Genomic DNA, 20,850 nt, shown 5'->3' with positions numbered 1-20,850 from the left:
TAAAAAAAAGTTTATCAATTGTTTGGTAAAAAAAAAAACGATCAAGAAAAAAGAGATTTAAAAAAAAATAGAAGAGAGCGGCAGTAAATGAGAAACGCAACGTGATTGGTTAAATGTTGAAAACAGAACTGGAAACTGTCAAAGGAAAATCTCAATAGCAAGTGCTTATCTCCCTTTATTCGGAGGTTGCCATATTAAACCAGCACCAATGTGTGAGATTTGGTCAAACGCGGTTTGATGAGGAGAATAAGCATCTCAGCTACATAAACTAAATACAAAAATTCTTATAGTATGTATAATGTATATATATTAGGTAATCGTGAAGAAAGAGAGAGCCTGTTTCCTCCGTTCGACTATAGGTGGCGTTACTGTCTGTCCACCCAGTTACGGAAGTACAAAATGTATATAATGCCACCTTTGAAATAAAAATAAATGTTTTTGTTATATTTTAATTTTATACATGTTTCTTTTTTTTTTTTTTGTGCAAACATATTTAAGTTTTATTTTTTTGCAAACATATTTAAGTTTTATTTTTCCAAACATTTACGTTTTGATGCTTGTTTATTTTTAAACATTTACGTTTTTTTTTTTTTGCAAGCATAAACTAAATGTTTTTGCTATATTTTTCTTTTAAACATATTTATGGGTACAACCGTTTTTCCGCGAGTATTTTTTACGCTCTTATGATAATAATAAAAAAAATCAACGTTTTTTCTTTTATCTTTTTTATGGACCCCCCCTTTTTTTTTCTTAATTTTTCTGCACTTATTTTACCTTTTCCGCAAGTATATATATATATATATATATATATATATATATATATATATATATATATATATATATATTTGAAAAAGGATATTGTAAAACCTGAATCTTACTTGAAACTACTATTAAAAAATAGCGCGGTACCAATAAGTGCATAAGCAAACTTTTCAAAAAGAAAAATATTTCAAAAATATTTAGTTTATGCTTGCAAAAAAAAAAACGTAAATGTTTTAAAATAAACAAGCAACAATACGTAAATGTTTGGAAAAATAAAACTTAAATATGCTTGCAAAAACAAACAACAAAAAAACGTAAATATGTTTGAAAAAACAAAAAACAAAACTTAAATATGTTTGCACCCCCCCCCCAAAAAAAAATCAAACCATGTTTAAAATTAAAATATAACAAAAACATTTATTTTTATTTCAAAGGTGGCATTATATACATTTTGTGCTTCCGTAACTGGGTGGACAGACAGTAACGCCACCTATAGTCAAACGGAGGAAACAGGCTCTCTCTTTCTTCACGATTACCATATATTATTAATTAAAAGAAAAGAAGTTTTAACATAATAACATTTAAAGTATTATTTAAAAGTATTCGGTTCTGTTGAAACGTTGGTTGATCTGAGTAGATTATGTTTATAGAATTGCGAAAATAAAAAAAAATGTTAATATTGAATTTCAAGGCAAACCTAATTGGCAAGTTAAGTAATGAATATACACAAAAATGATGAAAAACGGTAAGATATTCAAAGAAATTATTACAGAAAACATTTTGATGAAAATTAGCAAAAAATAGAGTTCAGTTAAAAAAAAAAGTTTTAAAGGGAGGTAACTAGCGTGTATTTTTTTTTAATAACTTGTGAGTTTTGACTTGATCTTAGCATAACCAAGTTATTTCCCTTGTTATTATGTCACTTCTTCCTGAAGAAATATGGCGACAGTTTTTTTTTTTTTACAATAAAGATCGAAAACTCTTTTCTTTTTTTTAATAACGCAGTAATATTTAAGTACTTTTGACATGACAATTAAATAGATATTGTTTTTTAGTTGAAATCGACACAAGTCAGTAGATACTACTTTTTTATTTTTTATTTTTTTTCGTTTTCCGAATTTCGTTATTATAGTATACTCGCATCAAAAATATTTAGTAAAGTTCTACTTTGCATTGAGCACTTTTGAAAAGATATTGGTTTTAAATTCATATTATTAATAATGAGGAATATAAAATATATGACATATCATATCATAAAATCGATTGTCGTAGACAACAGGTATAAAAATATGATAAGAAAAACAAATGAAATACAAGAAGAAGAAGAAGAAAAAGAGATATGATGATCATCATCATGAAACGAGATTTAATAATTTAGTTCCGATCATGAACGTCTTCAGAAATTTTTTTTTTTCCAGAAGACGTTTGTTAATCAAAACAAAACTAGTATATTTATCGTTTTTGATGATTTTTTTCATTCCTGCGTTTATTTGTTTTTCTTTTTGTCTGTTTTTATATTTACATACTCCCTCTGATCAAATATTTTTGCTAGGTTATCATGATTAATAAACTACATATAATAAACAAGATGATATAAACTACATATAACTCCCAAAGGGGGGGGGGTCATAGCTTAGAGTATGTTTATCATGACAACAGAACAGATACTACACTACTGACTCCAAAATAGAAGATAATACATGATAGGATTTCCCCCATAAAAGGTAATGTCTGTAAATTTGGCAACAGAACAGATACTACACTACTCTCCTGCCCAAACAGAGAAAAATAAAGTGTCTCGGAAGATGGTCTTATGACAGCAGAAGATATACTACATTAAACCCCCACCCAGAATGATGGAATACCTCAACGGATTAACTCCAATCACTTATAAAATAAAAGTCATTCCTGGGAGGATAGTCTTATAGTAAAAGAACAGATACTACAATATCCACCCAAAATTAAAAGATTAATACAATAATAAATCAAATCAGTGTTTTTTTTTTTTTTTTTTTTTTTTTTTTTTTTTTACATCCATTCAAATATGTCTTGTGATATAAAAATATTTGTTGGCTAAGATCAAACACCAATAAAACTTTTTACTGAAAAACGGTTTTTATTAAAGTTTATTTTAATTCAGAGATTATATATATATATAAATAAAATAAAAGTTACAATAAGTTTACTAAGGTAATCAAAATGGTAAACTATATATATATATATATATAAAATATATTTTAGTCATCGACATACAGACATGTTTCGTTGTTTCACAACTCATCAGTGCCGCTAGACTAACACCTCTCCCAAGCCGAGGATCAAACCTAGAACCGTCGTGATGACAGTCGGCAGTCCTACCCCCTGACTACGGAATCGGTGGCCGAAATTAAACTGTCGGAATGCGTATTTAAATAAACATCCGTCCGCTATATATATATATATATGGTGTTTTTACACTATCAGAACAAAATTTCAGAAATCGTAATACTGAATTTCACATGAAAATAATAGTATCTACATATTCTTTGTATTTTTAAAATGATTATATCCAAAAATTATGAAAATCGATAAGGTAGAAAATTATTTATTAAATAAAATAGAATTTTAAGAAAATGATCATCTTTGATAGGAGAGTTCAAAATGGAGGTAATTTTCCATTTCGATTTATTTTAGAAAAACAAGATGGCCGCAGTTTTTTACCTGCTAACACGATTAAATTTTTTTTTTTTTTTTTTTTTTTTAATTCAGTAATATTCAGGTAATTTCGATTGCATACTTTGGAAGCTAACATTGTAATTTATTAGAATTGACAAAAAAAAAATCAGTAGAAACCATTGGTTTTTATCTGAAAACTTCATTTATTAACAAGAAAATTTCATTCTGATAGTATAAAAATGCCATATTTATGATAAAAAAAAAAATTGATTTGGGAATTTTAAGTAGGACGACTCCTGGTGTGAATGTGGTATTATGGTGACTGAAACTCTAGTTGGGAATAGGTACAGTGGCAAAGATGACCACAGACCATACTCCCCACTTTTCGGATTGGCCTTGTGCCTAATTTTGTTTTGCAAAATAAAATATATAAATTAAAGTGTAGTATCTGTTCCTAGCAACATCAGACCTTTTACTATTGAAGAAACTATTGCATAATATAAAAACTATGACAATGTAAATTATAAAATGCATATTAACAGAATATTAATTTATTAGAAACTGTTTATAAAATAAACATAAAAGTCAAAAAGCTGTTTGTGGATGTGTGCACATTACTATATTACTCTGTAGACCTTGCTTGCTTGCTTAAATCTTGTCTTTAATAACCGGTCTATTCCAGCTTTTAAAAAAGGGATGACAGGTGAATTTATACATACATATACATATATATATATATATATATATATATATATATATATATACACCCGACAAGCGGCAAAATCCCACCCTCACACTGTAGAGATCCCTAGATGTAAAAGATCTTTCTACTCCGGTAGTTTCTTCCCCAGAACCACTAGACTTTGGAATTCCATTCCAGGTCACTGCTTCCCCAACTGTACTGACATGCAGAAGTTCAAGTGCAACGTGAATCAACATCTTGCTGCCCAAATCCCTACATAGTGCCCAGTAGCTGTCTCCCCTGATAGTAGCCCCCTACACCAAAGTGGCAATGTGCCTTGTTTGGGGTGAAAAAAAAAAAAAAAAGAAAAAAAAAAAACATATATGAGTGTGGACCTGAGGTTAAGGAATGAGAGTGGAAAGTTGTAGGTTTTGGTTTCAATTCTAGCTGATGGCACCTAAGTCATATATATATATATATATATATATATATATATATATTTTAGTTTGGATTTCACTACTATAAATTAAGTTCAATATAATAATCGATAGAGAATTGTCTCTATAAAAATAAATATGTAATCTGCATGAATTAAAATATTGTATTTAATCGTATCTTATGACTGAGCCATGCTCGGCAGTCTGCTAGTATGCCATTTCAAAATAGTATGTTGTATCATAGAATTGCATTTATAATGTTAATAGTTACGATAAATGGAAATTAAAAACTTTTGCATTTATTCATATATGAATCAAAAATTTTGTTTCAAATCTCGTCAGGTCTAGTCATGCTGATGAGCTATAGACGACAAAATATGTGTCTATGGATCATTATATTTTATATGTTTTGTTTCATTATTACCATTTCACCACAAACAAGGCACATTGCCACTTTGATGTAGGGGACTACTATCAGGGACATAATTTGCATGGGTACTATGTAGGGAGTTGAGCAACAAGACGTCTGTTCACATTACACTTGAACTTCTGCATGTCGGTACAGTTGGGGAAGCAGGAAACTGGAAGAGAATTCCAAAATCTAACAGTTCTGACTACAACTTGGATGTCTTCAAGTCCAACATAAACAAATTCCTGATGAACTGCCCCCTTAAATAAGACACTTTATCAAATCTCCAATACTTACAATTACTACGATAATATCCCATTGATTACTGTACACGCAATAGCCATTATCCCTGAGTGGCTTCCAGGCCTTGATAAGTGGTGACCTCCATGTAAAAAAAAGTTCTGGGGAAGAAGCTATTATAGTAAAAGGCCCCAGGGATCTCTATAATGAAGGGGTGGGACTTTGCTGCTTGTCAGGTTTGTCAGGGGTATTTCCGTCGAGAGGGCACAAGGGCTTGTAGTTCGTCAGAGCATCCACCATTAAAATACTTGTAAAACAGGCAGAGGGATGCAACATTTCGTCGATGGGACAGAGGTTGAAGCTTAGATGACAGTTCAGACCTATCAGGTCGGCGACTCTCTTTTGGACCCTGTCCAGGAGCGAGAGACTAGTAGCAGGTGCACCAGCTCAAATGTGACAACAATACTCCATAAATGGGCGAATGGTGGCCTTATAGAGATACAGGATACTTTCAGGCATAAGTAACTTTCTAGCACAGTCTCTATTTCTTCACCTTCTTTGCAGCAGCCTTAGCAATGCTCTCGATGTATCTATTCCAACTCATGTTTCCTGTGAACGTTAAGCCAAGGAGCTTGAACGAAGTACTTTCAGGAAATGTATCTTTAGCCATAGCTATTGGTGGTTATGTTTTGTTTCATTTTACTTCAGCCAAAATTCTCAGAAATAAAGAGGCCCTTTCTTGGTGGCTAACACTTGACCTCTATACGAGATACAAAGACATGCGAATATTCCATTAAGTTCTCCTTTCAAATGTGAAGTTAGTATAAAAGTTAACATTAATTTTCCTCTCGCTAATTGATTAGTTAAACTATGTTATAGCATATTATTCTTGTGGTCTCTTGGTCTTACCAGATTCTCGGATAAGAATTCATCTAATCTGGTGGAATATTCAGCTTAGTGCTACATTAAACCCCCACCCAGAATGATGGAATACCTTAAAGGATTAACTCCAATCACTTATAAAATAAAAGTCATTCCTGGGAGGATCGGCTTATAGTAAAAGAACAGTTACTACGATATCCACCCAAATTAAAAGATTAATACAATAATAAATTAAATCAGTATTTTTTGTTTTTTTGTTTTTGTTTTTTACATCCATTCAAATATGTCTTGTGATATAAAAATATTTGTTGGCTAAGATCATTTACTGCCGCTCTCTTTTATTTTTTTAAATCTTTTTTCTTGATCGTTTTCTTTTTTTTTTTTTACCAAACAATTGATAAACTTTTTTTATTCATAGTTTTTCTTATATTTTCTTTTTCTTCAAATTCTTTTTACTTCATAAGCAACATCACTGAGAGAAAGTACACCATTTCTCATATAAACTATTATATCATGGGGATCTTATTTGGGCTTTAAATATTAGTTACTTTAAATATTTAGTCAGGGTTTACTGGTAGAAGTATCGTCATGCTAGCTTGTCATGATAAACCCTTGTACAGGAAGACATTAGATAAACAAAGACAATATCTAGTAGGCATTCAAGTTCTTTCATGTGTGCGTGCGTGTGTGCGTGTTGACTTTGTTGGGTCTAAAGAAATCAAATGCTATGAGAACATAATTTTTATTTATGACTCTTAGAAGTATAGATCAGATACCAGGGTTTGATGAAAAAAACATAGGATTAAAATAGATTCATCACTGTTCAACAATTTGCTTGATCAATGAAATATATATTTCAATGGACACATACATTATTTTTCTTTTCCGTTAATACCATCGGTTCCACAGAAACACATGCAGCTTTTTTTTTATTGAGCACTCTTAATAACCTTTTAAATTCATTAGTTATCACACTTAAATATCTCTAATCTGAATATATAATATATATATATATATATATATATATATATATATATATATATATATATATATAAATATAGCATGATGCAGAACTTATCTAATATTTATTGGATTTTTTTTTTTCTATTAAAAGAACTCAATAGGCTCTTGTACAAAAAATGTTATCAGCAGATAACGCATATATTCAACTGTGTTCTCACAATGAAAGTTATTTTGGGAAGTGGAATGAGAGATTAGTTGATCTTTGGTTATTCAAGTAATAGTGATTGCAGAGAGACAATTCATGCTTAACCTATTCAAATACTAATCATCGCAGGGGAGATAACTCGTGCTTTATTTGTGTTTTTGTCTGAAAAAAAAAATATGTTAGCAAAACAATATATGCAACATTAAATAAGTCACAAGCTACAGTAGTTTGTCATGATGCCATCCGTCAAGGCATTACCTACTGCTTATATGCTCAGTATAGTGAGTAATTGTTCGCCATGATATCATCCTCCAAGACTAGCAAAAATATGTGACCAGAGGAAACATATATCTGAATGAATGTTCTGAAGAGAACTAGGGAATCTGATATTTAAAGCCGGTCTAGAGAGAGAATACCTGGGAAGATAAATACAAGCGTTTCTGCACACAAGGGCATGTATTCAAAACGATTCCTCCCAATAAATGCCAACGGAATGATCAATTAATTCATTCAGAGTTCATATAGATATTACCATAGGCAAATTGCCAAATTAGGTGCAGATGAATCACCTCGGTATCTGTCCAATAGTAGACAGAGAAAGATGAAACGACAACAGATGAACCAACAACCATAAATTCATTTGATTATTTAAATCGAAAATGATAAAACTTCCAGCATTTAAAGAATGCGCAGAGAATTTGAAATTCCTCTTCGTTAAATGTGTCTCTTCCACATCAGATGTTGGTTATACATTGGCCATGGCTGCGCAAAGTGATTTTCTCTACGCAAATATTATTTACATCGATTTCGATGTGCTATTGCTTGAGGTCATCTTTGAGTGAGCTTGTACATCTGTTTATCAAAAAGAATGTTCAGACAGTTTCAAATTCTTCTTCTTCATTTCACATGTCTCTTCTATATCAGATGAGGGTTGCTATTTTTCTAATTCATATAATCTCTATATAAATAAAATGAACTCATTTTTTCCCCATCTGATTTTGACATTAATAGGATTAAAAATCAAGATATTTCATGCAAATATAATATGCACAAACGGCAGAACAATATCTGAGGTGTGTTATAGGCTTATTATTTCTCAAATTCCTCGATAATCTTAGATTTCTATACTTTTTCTGCTGAGAAGTCACAGCCAAAATCGGTTAAGATCAATGGAAGTGGTAAAATATTTTCTCTCTAATAAATTCCTCCTCCCCCTGCCACCACTTAACACCGTTTGGGGATCGTTCACAAGGAACAGTTGAGAAGAGAACACCGGTTTGGCTTCGTAGTTCTTTCATGTGAAGTTATTTAAAATCACTAAACTAAGCTGCAGTGCTCTGTGGCGTAGTGGTTAGCGTGCTGGACAATTCACATTATATTTTCACGTTCGCGCCGACCTACCGTAGTCGTTTTTTTGGGGGGTTTTTTTCCTAAACAACTGGAATGGACTTTTCTTGGTGGCCGAACTGTTAACGTTGCAGATGTTTTTTTTTTTTTGTTTTTTTTCACACTTTATTTTCCTACTTTTACTCATGACTCCGGGTTTGATCCTTCCTACTTACCTACCATAACATTTTTTAAAACTCCCCCCCCCGTCCCGGAAACAAACACTCTGGCAACGCCGGGTACCCCCGCTAGTTATAAATAAACTAGCAGGCTATCCGGCGTTGCCTGGTCATAAAATATGCAGAAATGTTATATTTTAATTCATGCAGATTTCTTCTTTACTATAGAGCCAATTCTCTATTGATTGTTACCCAATGTATAATAATGATTTTAAAAAGTATGACTTGGGTATCATCCGCTAGAATCGAAACCAGAACGTTTATTGCTCCAGCCTTAGTTATTATTGACCGCTCCAGCACCATTACCATCTGAGCTACCGACAGATAGATACAAAAGTTTAAAAATGAAGTGACTTTGGGCTATGAATGTTTCATTTTGGGCATGTGCAAAAGAAACAGCAGAAGTAATGTTTTATTTGACTTACCCTATTATGGTTAACTGTTTTGTTTTCAATTTTGACCCTTTAGCAGCAATTTTTTTTGTCATCTAAAAACCAAATCGAAAGTGTGCTACAGGTCCAAATACCCTATATATCAAATTTCAACTTTGAAAACTAAATATTCAGAGAGGAATTTGGTAGAGACTTTTCGCACAACCACCGACAAGATCATTGTTTTATATATATATATATATATATATATATATTATATAATATAGTGAAATGAAAGCAATCATCTAATAAAAAAACAATAAAAATTTAATAAGTAATTAATTAACGCTCGTTTTTCAAAGGGATATGCAAATTAATCAACCTTTGTGTAGTCACTCATATACCCATGACTGAGTATATTAAGAAGTTTGGCTTTTTTATATCAATATCAGATAGAGACAAAAGCTCAACTTTATAGGTATATAGATAAATAAAAATAAATATATGGGTTAAGAAAGCATTGGTTTTTAAAACTTATTTTTCTGGTCTTATGATTACATTAAAAAAACTGAGTTACTGAATCAGTTCAGCATTCACTTGCACTATGTACATAGCTGTTGTAAACTTGATCCTAAGTGAATAGTTAGTTAGAGTGAATGATAGGTTAAAATCAGATGTCGAAATTAATTTTAGTAAAAGATGAAAAAAGAAAAAAAAAGAAAACAGAAGTTGTTTTTTTTTTTAAATGATTTTTATGAAGGTTATTTCTTTAAAAAGTGGCAGTGATTCATGGTTTTAATGTCATGGCTCAACATGTAATGTTCAGTCAGTTATTGGAATCATTTCATGAATGCTCCTGAAAAAGGTAAATTCATCTGTCGTGCTTTACAGCTATTGGTCAAATAGCATGATAGAAGAGATTCTCATCTTATAACGTATATATTTTGAATTTTTCATGGTGTTAAAACTAAACGGTAATACATCTCACAAATTTACATTTGATTTTGTCTAGCAATTTTTGTTTCTTATCTTTGTAACATGTTCCTTATTCTTTTGTCAAAAAAGTATCATCAAAATGGGGGCAATTTTAAATAATGATCTAAAAAGCTTAAAATGATTCGGTTTTAAATTAAATGTAAAAATTTGACTGATTTTCCTTGCACTTTGAGCTCGTCTTTTTCCATCTTTTTGTGAATTTAAATTAAAATGACATTAATGAATCAGGCTACACCAGGTAGAAACATATAGTATATATCTTATATATAAAATGCAATACCTGTGTGTGTGTTCCTTATAGAAAGAAAACTTACAGAATTTATATAAAAAAAAAAAAAATAAATAAATAAAATAAAAATGTATTTATATGTAAAATTTTATGAGGAAAACAATGGAAGTGGTTCCAAATCTCTCAATATCCACCTAAGGAAACTATGGGCGCAGAACACACTTCAATATATCTTATTTTGATGAAAGTTATATCATATGTACAAAATTCTCCAAGGAAGACAATGGAATTGGTGTAAAATCTCTACATGCATCCTCTAAAGGAGTTATGGAAGTAGAACTCCTTTTAAATCTCAAACATATTTATTATTTTAATGAAATTTTAGTTTCCTCTGACTACGTTAGGAGACAACACTGGAGATAATAAAAAATAATGAACAGAAAGTAATGTTTTCATGAGCATAGTAAAAAAAGGACAGTGTTCCACATTAAAACCCAGGTAACACTGGGTCTTCCCACAAGTGTATATATATATATATATATATATATATATATATATATATTTGTTCAAGGTTAAAAATATTCCAAAGTAAAAACCATTGGATTTGATAAGTTTGTCGATAGTGCTCAATAAAAAGAACAAGATGTCATTTTATTCAATTTAGGTAAACAAAATTACCATTAGTCGCAACAATAAATCTACTGTTTCAGTCTAAAAAGACTTCATCCGGGGACAAAAATAGCCTCTGGTCTTAGTCAAAGCATGATCTTTATTTCAAAGTTTATTTTTATATTTATCAATATATGTGCACATATGACATGGGTTTTTACCAAAAAAAGAGAACAACTTTATAATTAAATATTTAGAAATATTAGAAAAGAAATTGTATCGGAATTAGGAATAAGATCAGTAATTGTATGGAAATCAGGATAAATATTAGAATCATCCCATCTCTAATGTATGGATACATACATGATTTATCCAGGAAGTCATTTTGTTGATGATGCATTCGTAACATCATATATCCCCAGTACGACCACAAAGTGCTTTGAAAATTATTTTCTATGACAGACAAGTGTAAATTCAAAGTAAATTGGTTGTAAACGAGATTCCGCGACAGACGCGTTGCAATGTGGTAAATAGCATGACAGCAGAGAAGCACACACAAATGGGAATTTATTAGAATTTGCCGCCACTCAAAGTTGGCAAAGTCTACGAGAACAAATCTGATGCGGTAAAAGGTCAAAACAGTGAAAATGAGATCGAGAGGGCGAAAGTCTAGGTGAACAGACTCAAACGATATTGCCAAGAACGGAAAGAGCAAACAGATCAGACAATTTTGACAAGGCAAGTGAGATTGTGAGCTACAAAATAAATAAAAGATTGTGATACATTGCTAAGGTTTCTACCAACGGATTAAAATAAAACATTGGGGAAAATGTAGCCGAGATAACTGAAGAGGGATTTAAAAAAAAAAAAAAAGGCTAGAAGATAACGTTAAGACTGCAAGCAAGGGAAAACTTTCTATTCTAATAGTTTCTTCACTGAACTTTGCAGTTCCCTCCTTGTTTCCTGCTTTTTTTAACTGTACTAACATGCGGAAATTTCAATGTAATACGAACAGACATCTTACTGCTCAACTCCCTACATAGTGCCCGTTCAAATGGCAACATGCCTTGTTTTGGGTAAGCAAAAAGTAAAAGACAAAAATGAATTAAAACAAGTGAAGCATGCATGGTCCCCCGTGAGTTCACAGTGAACGAGGCATAAAAAAAAAAATGACGAAGTTCAGCATTTGACCCCCCCCCGCCCCCATTTAGCCCCAAAAGTCCCCAGGCGATGTCACATCCTAGTGAAAATGAACAAACAGTGCAGTTTAAGACCTTAACATATGTAAATCTGAGTTCTGAACCATGCAGAAAATAAATGTTACAACGAAATAAAAGTGAGTTTAGTTATTACTTGTCTTCTGTTCCTTGCGGCGCAAAGTATTGGGTTCTGAAATGTCTGCATATTAAAAAATTCATTATAACATTTTCATCCATATTTTTTCTATTCATTACTCACTTGTGTCATTTATTTGTACCATTTTACCAAAACTCATCATCTACAGATTGTAGTTTTAACGGTAGTTTAAAAACAATAAATATTTATCATTAGTATCAGCAATGGAGAATTAAGTTTGAAATAAATAAAAAAAAAAAATGAAAAGATTTAAAAGAATTGTCTTAGGAATTGGAAAATAGGCCTAAATTTTTCCCGATTAATTATTCCAATACTAGTCCATAGTGTAATTTAATATTAACAGAGAAATAACAAGAGCGCTCAATTATTTGTGCAAAAGTATTTTTTGGTCCCCCGACAAAAGAAGGGTGGACCTGTAAATTCACCCTTGTCCTTTCGTCTCTCTGCACTTTTCTCAATAACTATGCCTTGGAATTTTTTGAAATTTTGCACAAACATTAAACATGATATGAGTAAAAAGAATGGAAACATGATATGATATGAGTAAAAAGGTAACAGAACAAATTTTCCAAGAAAAAACTCCGGTTGTCCCCCTAGAGGTGCCTTTCTGGTTAAAATGGCTAAAATTGACACTTTTGTGTTTATTAAAAAAAAAAATTGATGCCTTAGATTTTTATAAAAACTGATTTCTATATAATTTTGTTTGTCTATACTTCGCGATAACTCTTGGGTATGCCCCAGGGGCTTTTGGGGCTAATAAAAGCACTCACTCCATTTTTGGGACTATTTTACCATATTTGTCCAAAATTTTCTATGTAAGTCTATTTAGCAGTTTTGCACGGTGCTGAACTTAAATTTAAATATGTTAAGGCCTTGGCGAGTTTTGGGGCTAAATTGGCAAATGATGGACTTAGTCATTTCTTTATTTTGCATGGTGCAGAACTCAAATTTACATGTGTTAAGGTCTAAAACTGCACCGTTCGTTCATTTTCACCAGGATTTGATGTCTCCTGGGGACTTTTGGGCTGGGGGGGGGAATGCTAAACTAGGTCTTTTTTCATGCCTCTTTCACTGTGCACTCTGTGCACTCACGGGGGACCATGCATGCTTCACTTGTTTCTTAATTTCAGTTGACATTATACATTAGTTTTATCTTTTATTAAGAACTCTTGTTTCCCGTGATTGAAAAATCAAAGGTTATTAATGAAAGATCAAACTAATGTGTAGTGTCAATTAAAATTACATATAAGACACCTTGTGCGTGAATTTGTTCCCGATGGACTCCGAAACATGTGGGACGATTTTTCTTAAATTTCACACAAACGTACTTTGTGTCTGAAATAGATAGGTTTTGTATCGGAATGCCCCTGATAAGTATTGAAAAAAAATTCCGATTAAACAAGGAACAGGCTGATTTTGACCAACGTTGATACCCTAATACAGCCTAAAATCACAAGTGCATTCTAGAAGTTTTATTACCGTACAAGCAGAAGGGTCTGGCATAGAAAATCAACAGTAGGTTCTTCGATAAGATGGGTGCGTTCGAAATTAATGTTTTTGTTCAGAACACAATTGAAGCATGATACTTGATGTTTGCATCTTAAACTTTAATTCAAGCCTTTATATAAAATTAAATTTTATAAAATCAACATTAGGTTCTCTAATGTATAGACTAAGTTACTGTGGAAAGGCATGTGAAGTTTCCTCAGTGCACCACAGTGGATCCCCAACTAGAGCAGGTAATCAATCAATTTGATTGTAAAACGGACAATTTCACTGATTTCAATAACAATAAAAGGTACTGAAAGTGTGGAACATTGTTGATCCTCATTCAATCTTAGCAACATCTTGTTTCTCTGCTAGTTTAAATAAAGATTTCATTGGGTTTTGCTGAGAGTAGTTTCTATGTGATATCAACACTAGTCTCTGGCCTTCAGCCTACTGTCTTTAACCCATTTTATCAAATACTATTTTTAGGGAATGACTTTTCAGAAAATGTCAAAAAATATGCCTCTGAATTTCAGATGCACATTCAGAAAATACAATTAAGTATATTTTAATTCATATTTATCATCTCCTTACAGCACCAAATCTCTATTAAATATCATATCATACCTAATATATAGTACTGATTTCAAAAGTTTAAAAAAGTAAAAATAAAAATGACCTGGTTGACATCAGCTAGAATTGAAACCAAAACATTTAGTGCTCCAGACACATTCCTTGCCATTTGGGCTATCGACAGATAGATAAGAAAGATTTAAAATTAAACCACTTCAAGCTATTATTGAATTTGCACATGCGCAAAAGTAATAGGAATATGTGTGAAAGTTGAAATGAGCATTTTTGTAATTCAGCTTGCGTTATTCATTCACCCAAACAAAGATTTTAAACCATCCTTGGTGTATGATTACTACTTCCTGCAAATTTCAGTATTAGATGACCAATAGCTTAAGAGTTTATTGGTTAAATATTTTCATACAAGCACACACACGTTTTATTTATATAGATTTTCACGTTATGTAACATTAGATGGACAAGTGTTGGGGAAATTAATATAAGATGAATTTATTAAGACAAAAAAAAAAAAATCAAATAAACACAGAATCTGAAAAGAATTTATAAAGTTATAAACGAACCAACCTGCATTGGTAACACCAATAACAACACAACAGATCTGTAGAGACTCACCCAGGAGAACGAAAGAACACGCTATTCATTTCTTCAATGAGGAAATGTTTAGTTGACTTACCTGCAAAAAGAAAAAAAGGGAAATTAGCAAAAAAGTATATTCTTTAATCAAGTTCAAATATAAAATAACAAAAAAAATACAAGTTGTACCTGACAATATTCTTTTTTTTTTTTTTTTTTAACACAGTGATCACCACTTATCAAGGCTCGGAAGCCACTCAGGGATAAGGGTTATTGCATGTACATTACGTTAGTGTGGAGATTTGATGAAGTGTTTGATTAAGGGGGCGGTTCATTAGGAATTTGTTAACATTGGACTTGAAGACATCCAAATTGTAGTCCGGAGGGAAGCAGGCAGACGGAACAGAGTTCCACAGGCGTGCAGTTCTAAGAAAGAAGCTTTGTTCATGGAATCCGCGTTTTGATTTAGGCACAGATATAGAGTGGAGAAAATTTTTCACAGTGGATTCAGCTAGACGGGTGTTTTTCGTGAAAGATTGGCGAGGGGGGACCAGAGATTGGAGTTCAGACGAGCACCTGCCATGGAAATAACGATAAAACAAGGATAGGCTCGCAACGTCTCTTCTGTGGGAGAGAGGTTGCAGGGTAGAGAAAAGGGCATCCCCCACTAAGCCACGAAGTCTATTTTGTACTCTGTCAAGGCAGGATAGGCTGTTTTTAGCAGCTCCTGCCCAGATATGGCAACAGTATTCCATCCTTGGACGTACTTGGCTTTTATATAGATATTCTGCGGAAGATCTATTAATACCTTTGTTTGTCACTAGTGTCAGTGCCAAGGATTATTTCTCTTTTTCCCAATGTATAATACAAGGATGAAAAATGACCAACTTTTCTAGCAAGAAAGGCATCCCTTTCTCTGGCCATAAAAAGCAAAAAAGAAAACCACGAGCATAGAAACTAGGTACTTCTTAGCCTTCTGGAGTACGATCAAAGCATAGTGTCTGTTTTGTTCTCAGTAAGGACGAGGAGAAATCATTTTCAACAGAGGTGGCCATTTTTATTTTTCTTCCAATCTAGTGCGTTCCATTTTGGAAAACAGAATTTCCTCTCACATTCAATCGACCTTGTAAGAAGGTTGTCAATAAGGGACTATTGTTTATAAACAAACCAATGTGTTCATTTTTTTTTTTTAATTAGTTGTCCTACCTGGCATTGCATAGGAGTCTTTTACATTCATTTTTGTTTCGAGTTGTTTTTCTTTTTTAACTGCATAAATACTTAGTTTTTTTTTCAAACTCTTACATTTATAAAATAATGAGAAGCTAGAAGCCACAGGTAAAAAAAATCAGCAAACATTGAGAGAAATAATGCTGATTATATGACAGATGCAGTGAGGATGAAACTGGACAATACTTCTTGCTCTGTGTAAGAAAGAGAAGAGAGTGAATATTAATTAGATGTTCGCTCTCTCTATTTCTGTCATGTAGGAGTGAACATTATACTTCAACTTCTTTTACTAAATTATTTTTTATAAATAAGATTATTTTTAAAGTTTGTTTCAGTATTTTATGCCATTGCATTTTTTCTTATTTCAATTAATAATTGATTGGTAGTAAAATAAAAAAAAAATATGTAAGTCACATAGTTACGAAAAATACATATATACACAATTTCATTATTAGAAAAATTACCACCTGCTGTTTACCTTAATTTGCATAAAACTAAATATAGCCTACATTACCAACTCTGATGCTTGGTTAATTTCGTTTAAGAGTAACTTATGAACATAGAAATATATAAACGTGCACACATATTTTACTTAATACAAGTAGATATATGCTGCATCATATTAATTATTTACAAATGACTAAAATTATTAAGCTTTCCAAATTGAATTCAGAAATTTAAGTTGTTACTTGAATTCTTGAAACCTATGCAAATGATCATGAATTAATTTTGTTTACCTCCATTTTACTTGAGCTCTGGAAGATCTAACTCCTCTTCTATTGAGCTGATTATACATTTGCAGTATTTTGAACAGCTGTATTATTTTGATTCTTCAGAGTACTGATCTCATCTTGAATGTCATTTTAACAGCGTTTCAGTCAATATAACCCGACTTTCGTCAGATATCTAGATGGAATTTTGAACGGAACCCTTTATTTACTACACGGGAGTAACATGCTCTCATTCCGTCAGCCATGACTGGTTAGAGGTCAATTCACAATTGTAATTTTCGGTCGCCCACACTAAAAATTGAACCTTCAACCATATCACTTTTGCAATTGATTTTTCCAAATACTCCGACCACTGCACCACAGGTCTTTGCGGACAGTTCTAGTACAAATTTTGGAAGCCTTAAACCTCTTATTTGTAGTTGTAAATATCACTGTTTATTGCTAATTATTATTACTATATATTATTGTTTACTTATTACTGTATATATTATCTATTATTTGTAATTAATAGTTCCTATATACCAATGACCCTCAAGATGAGAACAGTAGTCCAAAGAAAACATAATACAGAATAACCAATCCTCATCTCAAAAATTCAGAAACATTTGAACAACTGGTCGTAATTCCTATACTTTCCCTATCTATATAAAACTTAGCTGAATAGTAGTTACCTATCTATTGTGTTTTTGTGTTCTGACTTTAGATTATTGTTTCATATAATTGCTACAGATACATAAGCAAGGTTTCGGTCAGCCAGTTACAAGAGACAGCTTTTCTAGTTACTTATGACCGAAACATGCTCATGAATGTGTAGCGACATATAAATGCTTATGTAAAATCAATAAAAAAGTATATCTTGCTCTACTTGGGTATTGAGTACCGTTATAAGAACCTTATTAAAATTCATTGGTTGTTTCACCTCTGAAAAAATATTAACCTGAAATTAATTTTATATATAGTGTTATAGACAAGTTCTGTAAAAGTAAGGAGTATTGCAGTTATGAAAAGCTCAATAGGTGTTGATACCAAGAGCTATATATATATATATATATATATATATATATATATATATATATATATATATATATAGAAAAGGTAAGGGATTAATGATTGTGAAATTATCAAGTTTACATAGGGGGAAACATAACAAAATCCAATTTTTTCATGTACGATCGTTTCAGAAACGATATTCTTTTTATTTATTCAATATTTACAAATAAAAGCACCGAGAAATAATTAAAATATTTCTAGATATCATCTCATCAGCATAAAAGATGGGGGGGGGGGTAACAAGTTTTTTATATATATATATATATGACTACTTCATTTAATCACATAAATTAATATAAGAAAGTATTATTTTATGTGTAAACTTTAAGTATTTACTTCAACAGTGTTCAATACATGGGTAGAGATAGGTAGTAAGTTATAAAATATATATGGTAATTAAGCTACACAGTATATTCCGTGCCGAACACAGATGAAACGCGGAATATTCTATGTAGCTTAATTGCCATATATATTTTATAACTTACTACTATATATATATATACATATATATATATATATATAACTAGTCTAAGTGCTCGGCATTGCCCAGGTGGTAGTAGGCAGGCAGGCTCGAACCAGTGACGCGAAGGCGGAAAAGAAAGTGAAAGAAAACCTGACGTCTTAACCCTACTCCAGGATGCAACCGGAAATTCAAAACATTAAAATTAGGCAAAGTCAATCCAACCAATACGATGGCTTGCAAAAAAGTGACCCCACCCCTCCTTGTAGAAAACTGTCCAGTTGAGGGTGAAGGAATTAATGTTTTTGGCTAATTTTTCGATATTTATTGTCAGAGACGTCAACTTCAAAATGATACCGATCTTGTGAAAATCCGTCACCTCTGTCGAAAGTTTTAGATATACATACATAATTTAAACAGACAGGTGAGATTTATATTATAGATGAACATTTAGTGCTTAAATAGTATTTTAAAGATTTTAAAAAAGAAAAAAAAAACATTTCTAAATGATGACTAAAAAAAAATTCAACTAAGAGAGCGGGTAAGGAGAAGTGTTTTTCACGTTCACTGGAATTTGCTATTGAAATAAATAAAATAAAATAAAAAGCCGTTTGCAAAAGAAACTCTTTGATAATTGGTTTTTTTTTTTTTTGTTTTTTTTTTTGACAGCACTTAAAAAAGTTTAAAGACATGGGAAAAATAAGAGATCCGATTCCAGATTCAAACGACTCATAAAATATTGACATTTCACTATGGAACAAAAATATAACATGAATACCTAAGTGAAAAGTGTAAGGAAAAGAACTCAAGATGATAAACATGAGCGTCATTGTGTGGGTCTACAGCCATCTTTAACGTATCCAGGGACATGTGTTTCGTCGTTATATGACGGATCAGCATGGCTGAAGCTAGTGAGATTACAAAGCCAGGATCTCAGAGTCTAGCGCTTGAAGCTCTACCACTAATGTGTTAGTTTTTTCTTTTCCTTATTTTGTTTGCAAACAAAATCTCTATATAAATAAAATGAACTCATTTTTTCCCGTCTGATTTTGACATTAATAGGATTAAAAATCAAGATATTTCATGCAAATATAATATGCACAAACGGTAGAACAATATCTGAGGTATGTTATAGGCTTATTATTTCTTAAATCCCTGATAATCTTAGATTTCTATACTTTTTCTGCTAAGAAGTCACGGCCAAAATCGGTTAAGATCAATGGAAGTGGTAAAATATTTTCTCTCTAATAAATTCCTCCTCCCCCTGCCACCACTTAACACCGTTTGGGGATCGTTCACAAGGAACAGTTGAGAAGAGAACACCGGTTTGGCTTCGTAGTTCTTTCATGTGAAGTTATTTAAAATCACTAAACTAAGCTGCAGTGCTCTGTGGCGTAGTGGTTAGCATGCTGGACAATTCCCATTATATTTTCACGTTCGCGCCGACCTACCGTAGTCGGTTTTTTTTGTGTTTTTTTTTCCTAAACAACTGGAATGGACTTGTCTTGGTGGCCGAACTGTTAACGTTGTAGATGTTTTGTTTTTTTTTTCACACTTTATTTTCCTACTTTTACTCACGACTCCGGCTTTGATCCTTCCTACTTACCTACCATAACATTTTTTAAAACTCCCCCCCCCCGTCCCGGAAACAAACACTCGGGCAACGCCGGGTACCCCCGCTAGTAAGTAAATAAATGATGCCTACAAAAAAGTCATACATTTAGAATAGCAAGGATTGACTCAGTGGTAGAACTCCATGCTCTAGACTCTAGGATCTTGATTTCAAATCTTGAAAGGTTCAGCCATACTGATAAGCCATATAGTAATGAAACGTATTCGTGCATAATTATATTTAAAATATATATATATATATATATATATATATTTATATATATATATGGCACTCTCCATTTGGAGGCATCATGCTGGTGAGGGAAAATTCTTTCCAATTAGCATTGAAGTAGAGTGCTTTTCATTCAAAAATATCACAAAATAAAATAAATTACATACATATATATTTATGTAAGGTAATCTCCTAAACTAATGAACGGATAATAATGAGTTTTAGAACATACATTCTAGGCAACACTATGAGTAACATGAGCACATTTCTTTTTGTAACATTCAGGGATTGCATATATATATAAAGTTTTTATTTGTTTGTTTTTTTAAGAACCGATCATTATGAATTTGGAATATATATTCTTGGCAACATATTCTGTAATATAAGCACATTTTATAGTACCAGTAATATATATATGCTTGGTCAAATACTAAACTATTGAACTTATCATGAATTATGGAATATGTATCCTAGGCAACAGGATATTATTATTTTTATAAACTTTACTATTTAGAGGGTGGTAGCA

The 20,850-nt window shown here is 31.8% G+C and overlaps 1 protein-coding gene across 28 annotated transcripts in view; it reads right to left on the bottom strand.

Moving 5' to 3' along the window:
- LOC145243461 (RNA binding protein fox-1 homolog 2-like) overlaps window positions 1–20,850 on the bottom strand; it is a 486,106-nt gene that overhangs the window by 327,093 nt on the left and 138,163 nt on the right. For 3 of the 28 annotated variants that reach the window (XM_080106368.1, XM_080106388.1, XM_080106375.1), the window contains exon 2: window positions 15,005–15,113. The exons of the other annotated variants lie outside the window; for them this stretch is intronic. In XM_080106368.1, the coding sequence (XP_079962494.1) occupies window positions 15,005–15,010 (6 nt within the window). In that variant the 5' untranslated portion in view covers window positions 15,011–15,113. The remainder of the gene's footprint in view (window positions 1–15,004; window positions 15,114–20,850) is intronic. 28 annotated transcript variants of the gene reach the window in all.

This window comes from Euprymna scolopes, chromosome 22 (assembly GCF_053919585.1).
Source record: "Euprymna scolopes isolate OS-2025 chromosome 22, ASM5391958v1, whole genome shotgun sequence".
Lineage (NCBI taxonomy): Eukaryota > Metazoa > Mollusca > Cephalopoda > Sepiida > Sepiolidae > Euprymna > Euprymna scolopes.
The sequence above is the reverse complement of the archived record's forward strand: the minus strand, read 5'-3'. Positions and strand labels throughout refer to the sequence as shown.